Genomic DNA, 22152 nt, shown 5'->3' with positions numbered 1-22152 from the left:
TGTAACTTCTGCTATAGTATGTTAATTGATATTTTCCGTATTCCGTTCAATTCAATTCTCAATCAAATTGAAAAAAAAATCAAACATAAGCTTCTTATTAGGAAATTACATCCCCAACATAGCCGCCAAAGTCTTATGCGAGGAATAAATTCATGCATGAAGCAGAGATTATGATCAAATTTTGAGGCTTTAACGATGAATCGACAAAAATATTTTAATCAGATTAAATTTAAGTTCATCTTGAACTCGTACCAGTACTGACCACGACCTTCCAACATCTTTTAGTCGGTTCCACTTTTTGCACTGCCCATGTGCCTATACAAAGCGAGATTCAAAGTATAAAGGTCGAGCATAAGTCAAAAGCAAAATGCGTACTCCGAAAATCAAATCTAAACATCAAGTCAACGGCTTCCGATATTTGCGCCAGTAGCCGTTGTTACGATTATTATCATTCATGTTGTGGTTTTACTTTCCGCGGCAAGGCAGCCTCCAGTATTGTAGCGAACTTATGAACAACAACAACAGCAACCGGTTGATCCGGAGTTGTCTGTCTTCATAACAACTGCAGAAGGAATTGGGGTGGAAGAGCAAAAGGAAGAGAGAAGTGGGTACAACGACGAGCACCTTCGCTCAAATTATATAATTCATTCCATATTGGGAAAAATAGAATGTAATACACTCGCACTCTACGCCTGGTGGAGTGGAACATGGAGGATTGGGGGGGAACTCGGCTGGATAGAAGCTGATGAGAAGGAGGGTGAGTCGAGCACCTTGCCTTTTATAGAATCTTGCAAAATCTGGTCGCGCATGGCCACGCAAGGCGCATTGAGCAGCGCAGAGCGACAGCGGCAAGGAGGATCCGTGTGTTTTGTAGTTTAGTGGGTCTCCTCTCCACCTGGTTCGGTCCGGATGGTGGTTTCCCTTTTCAATGTTTCTTATTGGCAGGAGGGTGACTGCTGATGACTGGGTTGGCAACTAAAAAGTCGTTAACTACATATTGATGCATGGATATTAATAAACGATGCACTTGGGCACGGCAAGGGGGCGCGCACCCTCTTATTAGCTATGATTGGTGTTTGAATTAATATAAACTGGCGTAAACATGTTTGGATTAGGCTCTAATTAGGGGTAGGTAGATTGGTTTCATTTAGGTCTGTTTATTGAACTAAGCGGGGAGCATTTTTCAAAAACAGATGTCGAGAAACTGTGCCATAACAAATTGAGATTCGTTTGTTTTTTGTTTAATAGCGTATGATTTTTAATTTGTGTGTTATTAAGACTTACGGATTCTTCTGAAAAAGTAATCATCATTTTACAGCGGAATCTGTGCTTTGCATTACACATCATGATTGATGTAAAATCTAATTCTAATCATCTCTTTATTCAGTATACACAATGAAGCAAAGGCTAGGCATAGACAGATCGTCGGGGGTGACAATGTGTTAGAGGAGTGAGAAAGCGCCAATGTGGTGTTAATTACCTATCAGCGTAGTTTTCGTTGGGCGCGGAAATAACCGATGCTGATAACAGCAATTGAGTAGTGGATGGGTCTAGGATGGCGGCTATTTGCATAACTGGACGGTATCCGGTCCAAGTGGTGGTACACTTATCCGCTGAGGGTGCGATAACCAAGATCAATTGTGTGTTCTATTGTAGCTGCTATGCCTCACCAAGGTGGGGTAGAACAGTTCAACCAGATGGTCGACAAGGTATCGTCCGACCTAGTGGGTCGGAAGTCGGTCGTCATAGCGGGCGATTTCAACGCATAGGAAGTGGAGTGAGGCAGCCGTTGTACCAATCCCAGGGGTCAAGCGTTACTAGAGGCCCATAGTAATCGCTTCAACATCAACTATGGTGGGCAGTATTCGAGGACAGGGGATTTCTGTTAGGCCCGTGGGTAGAAGACCAATCACTTCGGCAGCGAAATTTTCACTGCGGCTTTGGGACTGGAGGCCAATACTGACAATCCAACCGTGGATGCGTTGGTAGCTGTCATATAACGCCCGTGCCGCGTGCGAAACCAACATGCCGAGGAAAGCCCTGCCGAGAAATGGCAGACGCCCGATATATTGGTGGAGTGCCGAGATAGCAGCTCTTCGATCAACCTGCCTTAAGGGTAGACGAAGGATGCAATAAGCACGCACCAAAGAGGTAAGAGCGGAGTGCCGTGAAGTGTTTATAGCGGGCATGATGTCCTCGTTTCGATGTCGAAAGAAGAGCTATGTTAGACATCTACGGTCGGGACACAACCCTGGATACTCTTATTCAGAGGATGTGTCAAGCAGTGAAGAAGTGGACGCAGTCTTGGCTGCAACTACTCAGATTGCCTGCAGTCTGCAGAGAATCTGGCCTGCAAAGCAGCAGTAGACAAGCATGACTACCTTGTAATGTCGAACGGCTGTACCAGAGAGATTGAAGGGCCGGTGTCACGGTGGTTTTGGCGAAATGGAGGGCGCAGACAACGCTTAACAGCTTCTTCACCAACACTCCTCAGTTGTCAGCATCCAAGAAGCGCTCTCAAAGGTAGCAAAGGCTCGTTAGGCAACCAACGCCCTAACAATTAATACACCCACCAAATAATCGATTCGCCTGTGAAATGTCACTCGTAGGCAGTACCCGCATACTGGGCTGTTAGTGCTTAAGACACGGTGGATTCACATAAAAAATATAAAGGCCAGAAAGGTGGACCTCAGAAATGATGAATTTTCTTACAAAATCAACTCTCTCCAACTGCTAGAATGCCTGAAAGACTTTCTGAATGAGCTTGCTAAAGAAATACCTACGGCAGCGGTTCTCAACCTGTACATGTACAGGTACGAAGGTACGCTGGCCCCAGGGAGTACGTCGGATAAAAATACGTAGTGGCGGATGTATTACAATTCCAATTGAAACTATTCGATAAATTTTAGATTATTGTGTTTTTTTTTCATTTCAAAACTTTGTATTGTACCTAATATGCAAGTCGATCATTCAATCAAAACCTATAAAAGCCTGCCATTACAACAAGCACAGTGTGAAACAAAATGTTTAGTGACTAAATTCTAGAATCTAAAGGATCGGAACCTCCATTTAAAAGGCAGGTCTTTCCGCAAAGCTCGGTAGCTTCCTTCCAAGCAGTTCGTAAGCCTCCTTTCAAGAGGCTCGGAAGCCTCCTTTCAAGAGGGTTGGAAGTCTGCTTTCAAGAGGTTTGGAAGCTTCCATTCAAGACGCTCGGAAGCCTCCCTTTTAGAGGCTCTGAAATCTCCTTTTAAAAGGCGTGGAAGCCTGCTTTCAAGAGGCTCGGAATCCTCCTTTCAAGAGGCTTGGAATCCTCCTTTCAAGAGGCTCGGAAGCCTCAACCAAAACCACACCTAAATATTTTACATGTTTACTAGCCTAAGCTGAAGTTGTTCGTCGCCAAGCATTAAAGATTTTAAAGTAAACTTACTTCTTCTAGTTACCCATAATGGTAACTAGTAATAATACTCAGTTCGAGAATAATGCTTATCATCCACTAGTAAGTAATGGAAGTCACTGATTATGAGATGATATCTATATACATAAAAATGAATTTCTGTCTGTCTGAACCTTATAGACTCTGAAACTACTGAACCGATCGGCGTGAAAATTTGTATGTAGAGGTTTTTGGGGCCGGGGAAGGTTCTTAAGATGATTCGAGACCCCTGCCCCGTTTCAAAAGGGGGGCTCCCATACAAATGGAACACCAATTTCTTCATAACTCGAGAACTAATCAGCGAATAAATCAATTTTAGGCGAAACGAAGTTCGTCGGGTTTCCTAGTAGAAAAGAGGTTCTAGCGGTTCTCGGCAAGCGCAAACTGACGACGGAGATTTGCGACGGTATGTAGGACCAAGTTAAAGATCGCTGATACCGAAGCGGACGTTAATAAGCGTCTTGGTAAATGGGAAAAATATTTGGAAAAAGAGGAAGCAACGTCGGAGCCAAACTCTCAAAAATGAACCATATGCGGTTCAAGAAGCGTTTTATTTAAGTCGATACCTTAATGGTTCGCGAATTAATGTTGGACTACAGAAAGCGTCTTTGAATATTGCGGATATGTCAGCCCAGATACAAAAATAAGTACATTTTTCGCCAGATGAGTCACCGCAGTAATCAAAGTATACACGATACGCATCCGGATCGAATGATTGCTTAATCGCTCACTTACGGCCATCCAGCATCAGCCAGCGCACTGATCCATGCGAGTAATAAACTGCAATCATCGTAAAATTCCCAAACCGAAGTGATTTCCTTCGCAATGCCCAATACGGTATTGAGCGATCTTGCGGCGGCATATGGTGACCCTAATTTACCGGAATGAAAGATCATATCGAGGAGAAGCGCTACGCACGTTCGGTCCGCGCAGTGACATTACCAAACTGGCATCATCTCACGCAGCACACGGGAGGCCAACAATTAAAAATCCAACCCATCAAATCGCGTTGTTTATCTGCTGCAAGACTCGCGAAATATGGTCATTTATGGTCATAAATACCGGCATGCATGGCGCGACTGCACTATGATGGACAGGGTCGAGCATCCGGCCGGCCGCGGACGACAATGACGCCATCGATCTGTCAAAAAAAAAAGCGCAATGTCCATCCCGGATCGGTGAAATATGATATTTGTCATGTCGGTCGACCGACTCAAATGTCCTTTCCTTTCTGAACGGTCAGTCAGTCTGTCCGTTGTGGCGTCGAATGGTCGAAATCGATTACGAATGCGCGTAAATCAGAACACTCCCCGTCATAAATCGTCGTCGCCGTTGCCCGTCAATGTGGTCCCGAAGAGCGATGTCCATATCTCAATGTTTACATTTTGGACATGTTTCGCGCAAAGTATAAGGAACCGCAATTCGGAGCTGCTTGGCATTGGATGGCGGGGGTTAGTTACAGTAGCGTGATGGGCAAAATGCAATGGTTGGGACGACTGCTGGTGAGAGTGCAGTGAAGAGTTTGCGCTATCAACGGTTAATGTCATTTTTTATCATAGAATAAATAAAAACTGCTGGTAAGTGGTAACGGCCTCGCAAAACTACAGACTGCTACAGTATGAACGGTCTCTAGACAGAGAAGACGAAAAATCAATCAATGCGAATATTGTTATCGAATGAAAAGGCAAACAATTTTTTTGCCATCCGAGCCGAATAAAGATATACATATATTAGACCTCTTCATGTTTTCAAAAAGTATCAAAAATTCAACCGGTCAGCCCAGAATCACAATTCTTATGCTAAAATAAGTCTCCTGTCAAATTTTCAGCTAATTCTGATAAAATTTCGAGGTGGCTCAAGTCGATTTAGTGTTTTTGGGCTATTTCCAATTTTGGAAAAAATCTAACAAGTGATATAAACGTCGAAAACTATCGCAACAACCTCTATACGGAAGCTTTTGGTGTGCTCTGCAAGTCTTGTGAACATTGCGATTCGTTTCGTTCACGTTTTGTCCATGTTAAAGTGATTTTTAAGCTTTTAAGTGCATAAAAATACTGTTTCCCCCAAAAGTCGTTGTTCTACAAAATTCTTGAGTTTATGACAAATAATTGTTAATTTATTATATTATTATTTCTCTTTTTTCCCTGGAAATTTGAGTAATATAATTGCCCATGTGTGATTTATCGTTAAATTCTTAAAAATCAGAAGCTGAACATTTGTCAAAAATTTGCACGCTGAGATTTTTTCGAACAAGTTGTTCAAACAAAGAAGCTTCGATTTCACTTGTTAATACGATGCACTCAATGTTAAAAGCATGCAGACATATGGTGAAATTAACAAAATTTTGAATTCATTTGTTGTAAGCATCAAATATCATATGATTTGATTTATGTTTTGTTCGAACAACTTGCTTGAAGAAATCCTAGCGTGCAAATTTATGACAAATGTTCAGCTTCTGATTTTTAAGAATTTAACGGTAAATCGCACATGGGCAATTATATTACTCAAATTTCCAAGGAAAAAAGAGGAATAATAATATAATAAATTAACAATCATTTGTCATAAACTCAGGAATTTTGTAGAACAACGACTTTTGGGGGAAACAGAATTTTTTCACCTAAAAGCTTAAAAATCACTTTATCAATTAATTGACTAATTTAAGGTCATTTTTTTAGGGCTTCTAAGAGTAAAATTAGCAATAATTTAGTTTCACTGTAAATTTTCGAACACTATTCTAGTTTGAATCTTGAGTAAAATAAAACAAATTCGCTGGTTTACTTAGCAGTGTTCTATTCATGTTTGAAAAATTCTTCATTTCATGACATAATTATCTTGCTAATATGAAAAAGTGATTTTCAAGCTTTTAAGTGCATAAAAATACTGTTTCCCCCAAAAGTCGTTGTTCTACAATATTCTTGAGTTTATGACAAATAATTGTTAATTTATTATATTATTATTTCTCTTTTTTCCCTGGAAATTTGAGTAATATAATTGCCCATGTGTGATTTATCGTTAAATTCTTAAAAATCAGAAGCTGAACATTTGTCAAAAATTTGCACGCTGAGATTTTTTCGCACAAGTTGTTCAAACAAAGAAGCTTCGATTTCACTTGTTAATACGATGCACTCAATGTTAAAAGCATGCAGACATATGGTGAAATTAACAAAATTTTGAATTCATTTGTTGTAAGCATCAAATATCATATGATTTGATTTATGTTTTGTTCGAACAACTTGCTTGAAGAAATCCTAGCGTGCAAATTTATGACAAATGTTCAGCTTCTGATTTTTAAGAATTTAACGGTAAATCGCACATGGGCAATTATATTACTCAAATTTCCAAGGAAAAAAGAGGAATAATAATATAATAAATTAACAATCATTTGTCATAAACTCAGGAATTTTGTAGAACAACGACTTTTGGGGGAAACAGAATTTTTTCACCTAAAAGCTTAAAAATCACTTTATCAATTAATTGACTAATTTAAGGTCATTTTTTTAGGGCTTCTAAGAGTAAAATTAGCAATAATTTAGTTTCACTGTAAATTTTCGAACACTATTCTAGTTTGAATCTTGAGTAAAATAAAACAAATTCGCTGGTTTACTTAGCAGTGTTCTATTCATGTTTGAAAAATTCTTCATTTCATGACATAATTATCTTGCTAATATGAAAAAGCGCCGAAATTGGAAAGTGGATTGATCTTCAATAAAATAACGCATTCATACTCCAAAACAATTGCAAAATATTTGAATCTCGTAATTCATCCGTAGTTCAAATCCGCAAAAAATAGTACTGAGCGGTACAACAGTTTTAAGCTTTTGAAACTCAACAACAAAATGAATCTGCTGGGAAATTGGATGTTTCAGATTCAAAATGACAGCCCCGAAGAATTTGAATCATTGCTGATTTTGCTCTAATTATTTTGAAGGGTATAATAACCAAAATTCATTCTTTCCAGTTCTTTGTATATGTAGGGGAACTGTTTCGTTTTCCATCTCACTGAACATATATTCATCTCATCGCAAAACAAAGAAATAAAGCTTGATCCACTTAGTATTTGGCCGCACGAAATTAGGGTGGGTGTACCAATTATCGCCATACATAAGAACAACTATTTTTTTAAAAATAAGTAAAAGGCATGTGGGTGGACTTTATATATCAAGCGAAAGGTTTTACTTCCTGTTCCTTAGAACAGCTGTGAAAACCACAATAAAATTTGTTATAGTCATCAAAATTGATTATTCCATAATAGGAACGCATGCACCAGTTGTGGCACTATTCTTAATTTTGGTTCCTTATTTGGCAAATCCCATTGTTTTCTTATGGGACTGGCCAAATAGGGACCACTAGTGCGACAACTGGTGCAAAGGACGTCAAAAATTAAGCAAAATCAATTTTTACAATTATGCTTTGCTTGTTATGAAGGAGATCAAAGGTTTTATCGTATCATATGAATATGCTTTATCGATATGAACTTGGTTTGCTGTGATTTGATTGGCCATTTGGCATATAAAGCACTAGTGCGACAACTGGCGCTATAGCCACAACTGGTACATCTAGCCTATACATTTCTTTGCGCGAAAAAGTACATAAAGAAGTGGTTTAGATTTTATTATACAGGGAAATTAGTAAACTTTGAAGAAAAAAATATCAAAAAATTATTTGTTGGCATTTCGGATGAATTCTCGGACTTTTCTCTCAATACCACTCGTTATTTTTTTGCACAGTAGAACGGTCAACTTCATCCGTCATTTTTTCACACCACTTTTCCATATAAGATGGTTTTCTGATTGTTTTGCACCATTTCTCAAGTTTTCCTATGATAATTGCCTAATATTTTTCGTTGGGACGAAAATTTGGGCATTTTGGTGGGTTGATAGTTTTTTCAATAACGTCATTATCATTCGGTTCATACCATTCCATTACATCCCGTCTGTAATGGCAGCTTGTTAAGTCAGGCCAAAGCAACACCGGACAGTCGTGTGATTGAATGGATGGCAAAAATCGCTTCTGAAGACACTCCCCCTTGTATATTTGCCCGTTTATGGTCGCTCCAGTGATGAAAACTTTAGTTTTCTTTCCATAACTGCAGATGCTTTGACATACCATTAATTTGTGGGCAATCTCGCCTGCATCGACATATTTGAATTTTCCTGGGGCGCTACCCTTCCGTTTAAGGGGCCCTCCTTAGCCGTGCGGTAAGATGCGCGGCTACAAAGCAAGACCATGCTGAGGGTGGCTGGGTTCGATTCCCGGTGCCGGTCTAGACAATTTTCGGATTGGAAATTGTCTCGACTTCCCTGGGCATAAAAGTATCATCGTGTTAGCCTCATGATATACGAATGCAGAAATGGTAACTTGGCTTAGAAACCTCGCAGTTAATAACTGTGGAAGTGCTTAATGAACACTGAGCTGCGAGGCGGCAATGTCCCAGTGGGGGATGTAATGCCAACGAAGAAGAAGTACCCTTCCGTTTGGCAAGGTAAAACTTGTATCCCGGGAATTGAAAGTCCATTTTAATATTAATTCCATCACCCATCAAAATACATAAATTGTATTTCGTCAGAACTTGCTCGACCAGCATTATTGCGCGATGTTTGGCAACCAGGTTCTGTTTCAGGGTCCTGTTGGGACGCTTGCTGGCATCATACGACTTGAAACATTCGCACCGACAGATTATTTGAGCTGTGTTGTACGGCACAGTGAACCTTTTCGCTAAATCATGCAAGGAAATCCCAGAATTGCTCCGAACTGCTCTACAGACTTTCACTTGTAGTTTCTGCTCGTATGTTCCCTTTTTACGGTTGTTTTGTTCTACGGGATCCAGCAATAGTATATCCCGATAACGTTTGACAGTTTTTACAGTCAATTTCGGTAATTTTCAATACTTCGAAATCATTTCTCCTGACCATGTTGGATTTCCAACGTGAGTGTCCAAAATTTGTTCCCATCTCTCGCGTTCCATTTTCGATAACTTTTGAACGTGAGCATCAATACTGATGAAACTTTCACCATAAACTAAACAAACCTTCCGCAACGATGTGATGGATTTTACTTCTCGGTACGGCCACCAGAGGCGCCGCAGTAATTGGAAAGAAACGGCCAAATACTAAGTGGATCAAGCTTTACAGCAACTTTCTCGTCGCTTCTTTTTACTAACAAGCGTGCTCACTGGTGACAAAAAAATCACAACAAACCGGTAATATGACTATTTGTAATCTGCCTGCCTAACGACGGTTTTGGGCATTAAAAGGCTAAGAAAAAATAGTTTTAGTACAATTCTCACGGAATCCAAAACTAAATGTACTCGCGTTTTCAAGGGCACAACATTTAATATGGAAGCAACGCACAACTGACATTTTAGTTATATCAGCTTTGTTGACATTTTTATTACTTCAGCTCAGCATGCGTGGAATAATAAAAATGACAGTTGTGCGTGGCTTCCGTTTTAAATGGGGTGCCCTTGAAAACGCGAGTGCTTTCAATTTTGGATTCCGTGTGGATTGTCCTTAAGAAAAAATGTCAAAAGACAAATGCGATAAGAGCAATAGGGTGGAATATAAGTGAGAAAAATCTGCGGATAAGAATAACAAGAATCTCAACAAGGAAAGAACTGCTAAAGAAAATGTAATTTAATTATTTCCATGAATATGATTGGCGCATGGGAATAAATCTCAAATCTATTCAATCTGTGCTCCTAAAAAAAGCGGGACTCATGCAATTTCGTCGAGAAAAATAAAAAAAATCCTGGCCAATGTACCAATCAATAAGCAAAAACTGCCGCTATGAAAAGAGCAGATCGCGCCACCGTAGACATGTTCTGTCAAATACACGCGAATAGAAATATGCATATACAGTGCCGCCGTTGTTTTGATGCGGTGAGTGCAAAATGAGTTACCTTGATTGATCTATTTATAGGTTTATAGTTTGGACTTTCGGAGATTTCGCCGAATTTTATTTTAAATTTTTTAAATTTTTCATAGGGGAATCCTATAAATCCCGTCCGCACACATGGGAGCGAAATTTACAAACATGCTCCTGATGTGTAAGCTAGCCTTAAAGTACGTGAGGAGCATAAATCTAGTCTTTATTCCGACCACATTTTCCCTCGGTTTGAAACTGCCTTAAAACTCGATTCTGTTTATTTTTCCATGCCGTCGTTTTTTTACAGTGGGTGCTTTCGAAATATTCAGAATTATTCAAATATTTCATAATGCTTCGTAAACAATCAAATGATTGAAAATTATGTGCTAAAGCAGCTTTGAAAAAAAAAATGAAGAAGAAGATTCAAAACAGAATAATCGAAAATGAACTTAATCTGGACATTTTTATGTCTGTCCCTGCGCTTTATTTTATTGACGTTGATGCGTGAACTGATTTTCTGGAAATACTAGCCTACCAAGTTACTAATTCCGTTCAAGTCACTAATGAAATTGGCCAAATTTTAATGCTTCCGGAGCAATCAGAAAAAAAAACAATTGAAATGAAACTGTATGAAAAAATCTCTCGGAGAAGCATGAGTTAGCCGAGGGCTGTCTAATAAAAATATAAAAAAAATCACTTTCAATGCATTTGATTTTAGATTCCTGCCTAAAATATTGAATTTGTTTGAATAATATTCTGGAGCTCTTTGGAAGAATCAATGAAAAAATGGGACAAATTGAGGATTTTTTAGATAACGACGGTACAGCACAATAAGGTCTAAAAAACGGGTCTGTTCCGTTAAATACGGTACGTATGGTCAGCCCATTAGGGGTGCATAGGGCCAACGTAAAAGATCTTCATCCTGGGCGGCTACTCTCTTTAGCCTTGATCTGCGCCCAGCTCAAATTCCTGTCGACTTCCTTTATTTCCTTGTTGAGCCCCTGCTGCGATGTCCTGCTGGATTCCAGTTCATCGCTTGCTTGCAGATTTCGTCTCCGCTTTTTCGTAATATGTGGCTGATCCACCTCGATTTACGCTCTCGAATTTCTGTCGATATCGACATTGTTGATTGAGCTCAAGATCCAAGCTCGAGATCCAATTGTGAGACCACCAGGCCCGAATTATAAAACGTAGACATCGGTTGATAAATACTTGCAGTTTTTGCGTAATCTCTGCTGATACACACCAAGTCTCACTGGCGCTTAACAACACAGATTTTACGTTTGAGTTGAATATTCGAAATTTGGTGCTAATCTCATTGGATCTCCATACATTTCGTAAACTCGCGAAAGCAGCCCTAGCCTTCTTGATCCGTGCTCCTATGTCGAACTTGGTTCAACCGTCCAACGTTAAGTGACTGCCAAGATATTAAAAGTCTTCGACCTTCTTCACTAGGGTGGCTCAAAAAACACTTTTTCAAATTTTGTGATGGGCCGCCCTCTTACTCGGTTCTATTTGATGCCCTGATGCTCTGGACAAAATTTCAGCCAAATCGGTCAACGTTTGGGCAGTGCTAAACTAATTGAAGTTTATATGGAAAAATGTATGCAGAAACTTCCAAAAACAATGATTTGCAGTTGGACGGCACAATTTACGCGTAAGAACCATAATACTCATTCAGTTCTTGTAAAATAAAATACAGAATGTTATGCTGAAAACCGCGAGAAGATTAGAGTTTATTACGCAAAGATATTAGCATTTTACTGGAGTGTTGTAGGGGTGAATTTATTTCTTTTCAAAGGTAAAAGAAACGAAATTTGCTCAAACTCCACTGCAGAGAACGGCTAATAACATAGCCGGGCAAACTCGAATCTTCTCGCGGTTTTCTGCATAACATTTTATATTAAATTCTCCAAGATCTGAATGAGTATCATAGTTCTTCAAAGTAAGTTGTGTAGTCCAGCTGCAATTTACTGTTTTTGGATGTTTCTGCATACATTTTTCCATATAAACTTCCAACGAGTTTAGCACAGCCCAAACGTTGATCGATTTGGCTGAAATTTTGTCCAGAGCATCAGGGCATCAAATAGAACCGAATAAGAGGGCGGCCCATCAAAAATATTAAACAAAGTTTTTATCATACTAATTTGAGCCACCCTACTCTCCACCTTACCTTGACCCGTGAATTATTATTGATTTGATTCTTTTTTCACTGTTATTTATGCTAGTCTTTCCTTCATCATTATGCTGGTTTACAATCAAATACTGTTCATTAATATAAAGCACTTCTCTTGTACAGCGTTATTTTGCGATAAAGTCAATATGTTAACAACGAATGACCAGAAATTGTTTGTCTGGAATAGAACACAATTGGATATACTCGGCTTCGGTCGACAAATCTCCAGACAAACTCGAGTCGCTTTTAAGAGAATATAGATCAAGTATTTTCTTCAGGAATCCACAAGCTGCAAGGACTCTCGGAAATATTTTTGGGCACAGAAACCTTCCGAAGCGTAGGTGGCATGTTGCTTTCCAATCAGTGTTGGTAGAATCATTCTTAAATCTCAATCATCGAGGTTTCATGGACGAGTCAACTCGCTTGCGATTCTGTAAGGGGTAGCATCGCGCTTGAGTTTCTTGGACAGAATCACATCGCTTCGCTCACTCGCCGAAAAACGATTTCGCTCTAAAAAGCGTCAAAAGGCAATCGAGGCGTATGTTTCGTTTAGATATGGATTTATTCGCCATTGTCTTAAGGGAAAAAAGTTTATGCAATGCATTCAACAATGAAGAACATGTAAAAATCATGCAATAATGCAAATCGCGATTCGAATTATGAGCGATTCTTTGGGCCATGATTCTGATGGGATTTGACTCACGCATAATTTGAATCGCCGATGAAATTTGAGAATTTGAGATTATACCAACACTGTGACCATTATCACTATGGAGTAGAGCTCTTGATGCGACATCAATGAAATCTGATTTCAATATCATACATAATACTTCTGACAAGTCGGATAGTTCCTCTTCATGTTTTATACTAGAATAATTATACATGAAATAATGAAATGAATATCTGATGACTTTTTTCCCGAATTTTTGTATAATTTAAAGAAATTCCCGACTTTTCCCGCATTTCCCGCATGGACATTCAATTCTCGCATATTTCCCACATTACTCGGATTCGCGAATCACTGGCCACCCTGATTCAATAATTTATGCAGAAATTCCAACAATTATCTTAAAACAGATCAGATCAACCAATTTTGTCACATTTAATTGACGTTCACTTGATGGACATACCACCCGGTTGGCGCGTGTCGAATCACCCACAAGTTGTGGGTAGAGCAAGAAATTGATAGGAATGCAAATTGAACACTGTACGAAACTCGGGCATTCGTTTTTTTTGCACTCGATCAGTGAACAGCTGGTTCTGCTGATATTCCCGGGATAGTTCTAATAACATTGGTTTGTTATTCATAAAGCAGTGGAAAAGAGAAAGCTTATATTTTAAAATTAATATTTGATTTACAACAAAAAACACTTATCCAATATAACATTACTATAGAGGTGTCGAATAAACTTTTTCAGAAAAAATAAAACAGGATAGAATGCTCAAACGAACTCTTGTCATGTATGTGACAAGAAAATGACAAGGTGTGTGAGAACAAAAAAACGATTACCAAGCAATTACTACCGAATCAATTATTAATTAATTAATTAACATGTTCATTAAATATTCGATTCTAATGATTTCCAATTCCGTTTGCTGCAACGGTGGCAGTAGTGCGAAACGCTCCCAACTTAATCTTGAAACCACACGCATTGGTTAAGTAGCGGCCTGCACCAGGCTGAAGGCTGCACGAATCACTTATAAAAAAATGGAAATTAGACGGCGAACATGACAGATGGGTGTACGATCGGGGTGTTAATTGAAATACTTTTTTTCCTGCCATTTCATATTCAATCCGTAATAGTCATTTGTTGTCTCACGACAACGGCAGTACTTCGTTTAGCAGCAACATCTCCATTGATGGGTATATTAAATTTCCCAATCTAAGGCGCTTCGCTCGCCGAAAGAGACACTTGAATCTGATGCTGATGAATAGAGAAGCTAAACATTTTGGAGCCTCTAATGATTGTTTACGTTTATGAGCATGTTCGATTGAGCCTCAACATTGCCATATCGGAATGCATATATTGGATCGTTTAAATTATTACCGAATTCGATAGTAAAACAAACATCACGCTTTAAGACGAGAAGGTTTGCTAGTTTTAATTACTTAATTTACGACAAGAGCTGGAGCTGAGAAATCTTCCAAAAATGGAGGGAAGGGCCCAGCCATAACAAGTCATCGCCGTCGTCCGGTTACATCTGTTCGTGTGATTTATTAAGTATTCTTGGCCGAAAACGACTGGCGCTCTCTATTTGGGTGGCGGGTGACGATGGATGACGGTGACACGGAGCCGTCTAACCATATCTAGAGGAGAAGCCGATATTTATGCGCCTAGCGATTGCCAAAAGAAGTAATTTTGAATTGTTGAAGCAGCACCCAACCCAATTATGCAAACGTGTTGCTGATTCATATCTCTTCATTTAATCAACCGCACAGACTATTGGTCCTTAGCGGTTACTTATTAAATCATGTGCTGGTGTCATGTTCAGCCTTGGATCGGAACCAGTGTATTATGGTTGCACCTGAATAAACATAGCTGTTCAGAGATAAGAACATTTCAGCTATCAACTATAAATGTGGAACGAGAAATTGAACAAAAAATGTATCTATCTGACTCAAAGAAGAGATAGTACTATTCCATTTCATTCCACTTTTTGTACTAACTAACTCGGCTATTAGATAAAATTCCACTAAGCAAGCTGAAACAAATTTCCTTCAACTCATTCTCAGCCAATATCGCAATTACGCTGTTATATTTCATCAAAATCATTTCTTTACCACATGAAAACCAGTGTAAAGTTTTGAATGCAAACGATATTTCATGGATGTTCCCAATCCAGAACCCATGAATAAACGTCTCAAGTTCTAAAAGATGGCTTGCTAATCCGAAGTTCATTTGAAAAGATGTTTCAACGCGTTTGCAATGTTCTCAATCGTTGTACATAGTTCAATATACGAAATGATGGAGACGCATGGTATCGTAAACTACTAATGTCGGACGTTTTGCATTTCTTTGTTTTCACTGGAACTGCTGAATCTTTGAGTCAAAAAAAAAATTATTCTCGTGAATCAAACAGATTACAATGATGTAATCAAAAGCAACGCAAATATAGACACCATACAGAATACATAAAATTATGTTAACGCTTACTTTTTATTACAGCGATGTCATATTATTAAAAACTGTAGATACTTTTTTTTATTTTCGTTCTTATGCTTTCATGATCTTATTTGCCCGATTCACCCTCAATACATATAGTGCTCATTGGAGACAAGAACTTTATAAATGTGTAACGAGTTAATTCATGTTTTCTATTTCTTAGTTTATTTAAACTTATAGAGATGGTAAGAAGAATCAATGACTTCATAAACATGTTTCTCTTGAAATGTGAGTAACATCAGAGAAAGATTCGACTATTTAGGATGTCATTCACTATGGCATGTAACAATTCATAAACTTCACAAGTACGTGCAAATGATTCGTTTCCATTCGACGGCCTAAAAACTAAACGATCAACCGCTAGCTGAAGAAACATATTTGGAACTAAACAAAACTGAAACTTATGGCCAAACATGGTTACCCACGAATGGGTGCTGCCGCTGCTAATAAATCAGACAACATTTGCGGGCGCGCGTAAGCAAAATGCTTTTTGACAGTACCTGACAGTTGAATTAAGCGTGACCACTACGGGCCGGAGGTAATCATGTAATGCTCGAGGTGGGGCCAGGCTATACTTGCTATTCAGACATACCTTAAATAGAAATTATTTACACTGAAAAGACGCGGGCCTTACAAGGCAATGAGATTCGCCCTTCTTATACGATCAGAGTTGAGAAAAAAAAACACCTGCTGTACTTACGTTATAGTAGAATTTGAACTAACACCTAACTTGAAACCCCTTTTAAAAGTCCCTCATTTTCTTATTACTTATAAGTTGATTGAAAAAACTAACATCAAACAACGTGAAAACTAACTTATAGGGAATTTACATAACGCTTGTGCCACTTACCGCGACGGATCCCTTGGGTTTGGAGGCTGCCACATAAGCTAAATACTGTATCACTTTCTTTGTGTTTTCAGTTTTACCGGCACCCGACTCGCCGGTACACAGGATGGACTGATCTTCTCGATCTGTAAATGAGACGAATGATGTAGAAATTAATTACATATTATCATGGAATTGTAGAACAATATCAGCGTAGTGTTGAACAGAGAAATTTAATACTAGTCTTTAGTTGGACTGGATTCGTCCGAGAGATGTGTTTCGTCAACGAAAGATGAGGGGATGAGGCCAACGCCAACTAGAGTAAATTTGCATTGCAAATACCTATCTAGCGGTGGGTGTCATAACAGACAAAGCCGGAAGGTAGCGAGTGACAAGCATGTGGAATCTGGACCAATTTATTGAGCACTGTTTGGTTAGTGCATTCCGACGTCGACATTAGTTGGCGTTGAATATGATTCAAGATATGAAAATCCGCTTCAAAGAAATTCGCTCAGTAAAAAGAAATTATAAATAATATTATCCTGGCAATATTGATCTACGTTGAATAACCCGTGGATTGTATAGTTCACTAACGTCAACCTCACCTCGGGCCGCAGATATTTATAACTGAATAATAGTGTGCGGTTGACTCATCCAGATGGAATTTTTATTGCAACAGCCCCAGTCACGAACAAATCATATATGAAGGGTGGTCTGTCTGACGGTTCAGTAGACTGAACGTCCACTGGTCTAACACGCGATTTCACACACGTAAGCCGTCCAGATCTGTGTTGCATTTTTATTTGATCAATTTTGCCAACGGCAAAAAGCAGCGAGTAAAGCGGATTTATAACAAATAACGGTTTGTTTTGGTTGGTTTAAAAAAATAATGTTACGTATTCTGGGAAATTTGTCATTGTTGATGAAATTTAATGGGACTCCTGAGCTCCGACAAGATTCCTTTCGAAGATTTCTGTTATTCCAGAATGATTTTTTAGATTTTTCAAAAATTACATAAATATCTACAAATTTTCGAAAAAAGTAAATACACGCAAAAAAAAGCGTTCCCGAATTCGTGAACCAGCAAAAATACAACACCAGTCACGTTTTCCAGAAAACGTGACTGTTGTTCCCGATTCCGTCACGTTGTTCCCGAAAAAATACAGCGTGAACTAGTTAAATCACGAATTCATGAACGCTTTTTTTTGGCCACGAAAACGCCGACTGCACACGGTGTAATCGGACCTGGAGATCCTAAACGTTCGGAGGATTATCGCTTAAGAAGACCGACGATTATGGAGCTCAACTATACGCCACACTGATATGTCAGAAGGTAAATATTATTCGATTTTGATGTACCTCGGATTTTTTAATATTATATTAGTTTATTAGGAAGAATTTTTTTGAATTGGGTGCAGTTTATCTATGAGACATATTTAAGGTACACTGGGGGAAGTGGAAAAAGGGGGTAAGTGTAAAAATCGACTCGAAAAATTGGAATTGTACATACTTTACAGTTTTTACCACACCATAACATTGTGCAAGAATATACTTTGATGCCCACACTAACACTATGTTAAAATTTGTATAATACATACACTAACATGGTTAACGCTTGAACTGTCATTTTAGGTTTCGCGAGAAGTTGATTTTTCCATTCATAAAATCATATTTTATTTGCACCAATTGTCCCTTTTTCAAGTAAATTTATATCACAGGTGACTATTACAATACAATTAAACTAATCCCATTCAATTTGTAGTGGTTATTACCATGAAAGCAAATAATTCAAAGATTTTACACTTACCCCTGGTATCAAACACTGCGGGGGAAGTGGAACATGTTCTGATCACGCAAATTTTTCCTTCCCTCCAGGCTTTATTTGGATAGCTGTAAATCTTAATATGTTCCTTCTTTGTTATCATTGTGATTTCAGTGGTAATTGGACGAATGTACATAAGAAAACGCCTGATCAATCCACCTATCGGTATTAATGCCTTTCACATGTTTTACATATGAAAAAAATGTATGAGAAAGAAAAAATAGCACCGGTAGGTGAATATATTCCATAATTCACATTCATTTATATTTATAGCAAGTTTTGCAGTTGAATGCAATTTTTTGTGCGAACAAATTGGTTAAGGACAAGTGCTTAAAAATAGTAGATAATGTTGTACGTGTTTTGCACACACACATACATACAAACACGCACACACAGACATCATCTTAATTCGTTAAACTGAGTTGATTAGTTTACAAAATTGCAAGCCCCATTTTTCCTATAAAAAGTTCATCTTTGGGCGAATTTGTAGATTTTACGTACACTTAATGTTCGAGAAGGCAAAACCAGCCCTCCAATAACTATTACGAGAATTCCTTTGGTACCTATTCCGTTGAGCCCATGAAATTATTCAACAAATGATAGAGCAATCAGCGTTTTGATTTTAATTATATGTAACTACTCATCACAATTGAAGGTCAAGGTAACTTGGGTTTTCCACTTACCCCATTCCACTGGGGCTAATTTTTAAATCTTTTTCCATCAATTTCAAGCAACTAAAATGGTATGAATTACCATACAGGTGGTGCAAAATTGACTGTTTTTGATAGCCCATTTTGATTGAATGCATTTGGATCATTTAAATTGGTTTTACACTAATTCGAACATGCATTATCGATTTTTCCTTTTCCACTTCCCCCAGTGTACCTTAAAAAAAAGAAATAAGAATGAAATTATTCGTGTTGTAATTCTTCTACAGTGCAGATGATGAAAAATTTCAAATTAGAAACATTAAGAAACTATACTGCCCATAAATTCATAACAGTTCCTTGTAGATAGGAAATCAAGCAAGCATGGGACTCGGCACACTTCAGCTACTTTGTTGTACGCGGTCGGTATTCATTAGGCCCAAAATAAATGATAAGAAGGGATGGGAAACATCAGCAAGTTGTGAGTCATCATCTTCCTATGAGACAGATAGGTTGACACAGCTGAGAATGTTTTTGGCGTCTTTGTCAACTTTTGATGGTACCAAGTTCTGGTGTAAGTCCGTTGAAACTATCAAGATTCACCTTACGAACTGTACAGTTAGCACACGAAGCATGAAAATAACTGTTAGACATTACCCCAGGCAATATGTTGATGATGTGAAATGCATGAATTTTTTTTGCTGCCGCAATTTAAAACGGGATCAAGATTTTAACTCCTCCCAAAAAACTTATCTAACCTAAGCTTCAGCCATCTTCTTATTGGCATTACACTCCCCACTGGACATTGCTGCCTCGCGCAGCTTAGTATTCAATAAGCACTTCCACAGTTGTTATCTGTGAGGTTTGCAAGCCGAGTTACCATTTTTCAGGGTGGCCAATCAAATTTTGAGACTTTCTCGGTAGAATTGTATCGAGATAAGAAATGATCAAGGAATGTGGTTTTGGAATTTGAAAGTACAAAACTACCAAAGATTACCATAACTTATGAAGTTTGGTGTGTCGCATGATGGTATTCGCATATTCCCGCAAAGTGACCCCATAACAGGCAGCAGAACGTTGGGAATCCGGAATACAGGCCAATTTTTCTGATCAAATTTAGCATAGTTTTTGCGTCGTTTCCTACCTAAAACTAGGTGAACCTGCCCGATTTAGCTCGGGTTTCATTATCGAACTGTCAATCTTTTAGTTGATAGCAGCGTCGCATTATAGATCGATTTCAGTTTTAGTTTGATGGCTTCCTACAGAACTCATGAAACCGTTGCATTTTGACTATTTTGAAACTTTCCCGTCAAACTGATTGCCTCTTAGTATGTAACACAGCTGATCCCAAGATGAATCGATTAGTGATGAAATCTAGCAAATCGGTTCATGCGTTTGTAAGTTATATTGCCCCAAAAGAAATGCAAACTTTTTGCACTTTTTTTTTTCTTTATTTTTTTATATTTACCGTCAATCAAATCTAGACCAATTATACTTAGTACAATGAATACTTATTCTCTAGTCTTGGTGTAGTTCAGTCATTACCTAACTTGTCTAGAGAATAACACTTTTTTTAAATCAGTTTTACGCTTCGTTACATCAATTGTTTCACAATGTGCATTATAACATGACGTCATTCTATTTATTGAGCCCTTTTTTCCATAGCTGGTTCTTTGATTATTGATATTCTATCTATTTCTAAGTGGACGGATAGGAGCGTAAAAATTAATATTTGCCAACATTTCACTACTATCCACTCTTTGTGCGATAATATCCTTTATGAAAGCTTTCATTGAGAATTCCCTGTGCTTTTTTAGTTCTTCTAGAATAATTATTGAACACCCAAGTTTTCGAAGCGCAAAGAACAAAAACTGTTTCTGAACTAATTATATGCGGTTCACATGTGTTTCTTGATACGGAGCCCAAACTACACTGCATCTATAGAAGATAAGCATTTCCGAACTATACGTTTTGGAAAATGGCCAAAAGCTAACACCCAATATAAATCCGGAATAACTCCGGAACCATATGACCAATCCTGGAAATCTACAAAGCCCCTGAAACCAAATAAATGCCGCTTCTTTTGGTGAAAGTTGCTAAAAATATGTTGAAAGACAAAAAAGTTAAAACCAAAAAGATTTTTACATATTTTCGTTTCTAAAAGGTGGGTTGGTAACGGAAAATCGTCGAAAGTCAACGTAATTATAGCTCGAGCAGAAGATATGAGCGTATTGATGAATTAAGGACAGTTGACGAAGTGGAAGCTGAGCTGTCTGCACACAAATTTTGGAATGACCCTTACCAATGTTCAACGAAAAAACACAAAAGAGTGGTCATTTTTCATTACTAGCTATGTGAGAACAAAACAAAGGCAGGAAAAAAAAGGTTGCAGGAATACTTAAAGAGAGTTACATTGGAGACAATAGGAGTGCGAATTCAACTGTCGCCGTTTGTACCACATGTAAGATCCAAGACTTTCGTGAACAGTTTGACGAGCACGACCAAATTTTGGAGACGTTGTTGGTGAGGGAGAGATCCGCTAACACCATGAAAGCAGAAAACCCGGTGTCGTTCATCATCGGTTGGCAGTTGGCATCAGCATAACGCTGGAACGCGGTGGAGATTTGGGATCTTTGCAGATGACACGGAAATAACAGAATACAAAGGCTATTAATTTGTTGATATCGAGTCCCTGGAGCTGACCTAAAATGTCAGTTTCTAAAAGACGCAAAACCCCCGCAGTTTTTAACAAACTTAGTACATACATTATAATAACATTCATAAAATGATCAGCAACCCACATTGTGATATGAAACGTTAAAATAATTGATTAAAACTTGCCAGCGGCCCATTGTGTTCTAAACGGGTTAGGGACAAAAGGTCGAAAGAACAAAAGGTCGAAAGACAAAAGGTCGAAGGGACAAATGGTCGAAAGGACAAAACGTCGAACGGGACAAAACGTCGAACGGGACAAAAGGTCGGAAGGGAGGAAAGGTCAAAATAGACAAAAAACTGAAACGGAAATAATCAATCTCGCACCAGAGTTGCCCTACACAGTTAGCAAAAACTCCGCTTTTTCACAACTTTAAACAATTAAATAACATTTATTTAGTGAGTACAACTAATAGATGGATGTTTGAGTTTTCCAAATGTCAATTCAATCTGTCAAAATGGTCCACGCCGCACATCATGCACACTGGCGTGTATTACACGCCGGTGA

At 38.4% G+C, this 22152-nt stretch overlaps 1 protein-coding gene across 3 annotated transcripts in view; it reads right to left on the bottom strand.

The window, feature by feature from the left end:
• The window catches only part of LOC134218525 (myosin heavy chain, non-muscle), a 189521-nt gene that overhangs the window by 23693 nt on the left and 143676 nt on the right, over nucleotides 1-22152 (bottom strand). For all 3 annotated transcript variants that reach the window (XM_062697635.1, XM_062697637.1, XM_062697636.1), the window contains exon 5: nucleotides 16488-16609. In XM_062697635.1, coding sequence (XP_062553619.1) covers nucleotides 16488-16609 — 122 coding nt within the window. The remainder of the gene's footprint in view (nucleotides 1-16487; nucleotides 16610-22152) is intronic.

Source organism: Armigeres subalbatus, chromosome 2 (assembly GCF_024139115.2).
Source record: "Armigeres subalbatus isolate Guangzhou_Male chromosome 2, GZ_Asu_2, whole genome shotgun sequence".
NCBI lineage: Eukaryota > Metazoa > Arthropoda > Insecta > Diptera > Culicidae > Armigeres > Armigeres subalbatus.
This window is presented reverse-complemented; position numbering and strand designations above follow the sequence as displayed.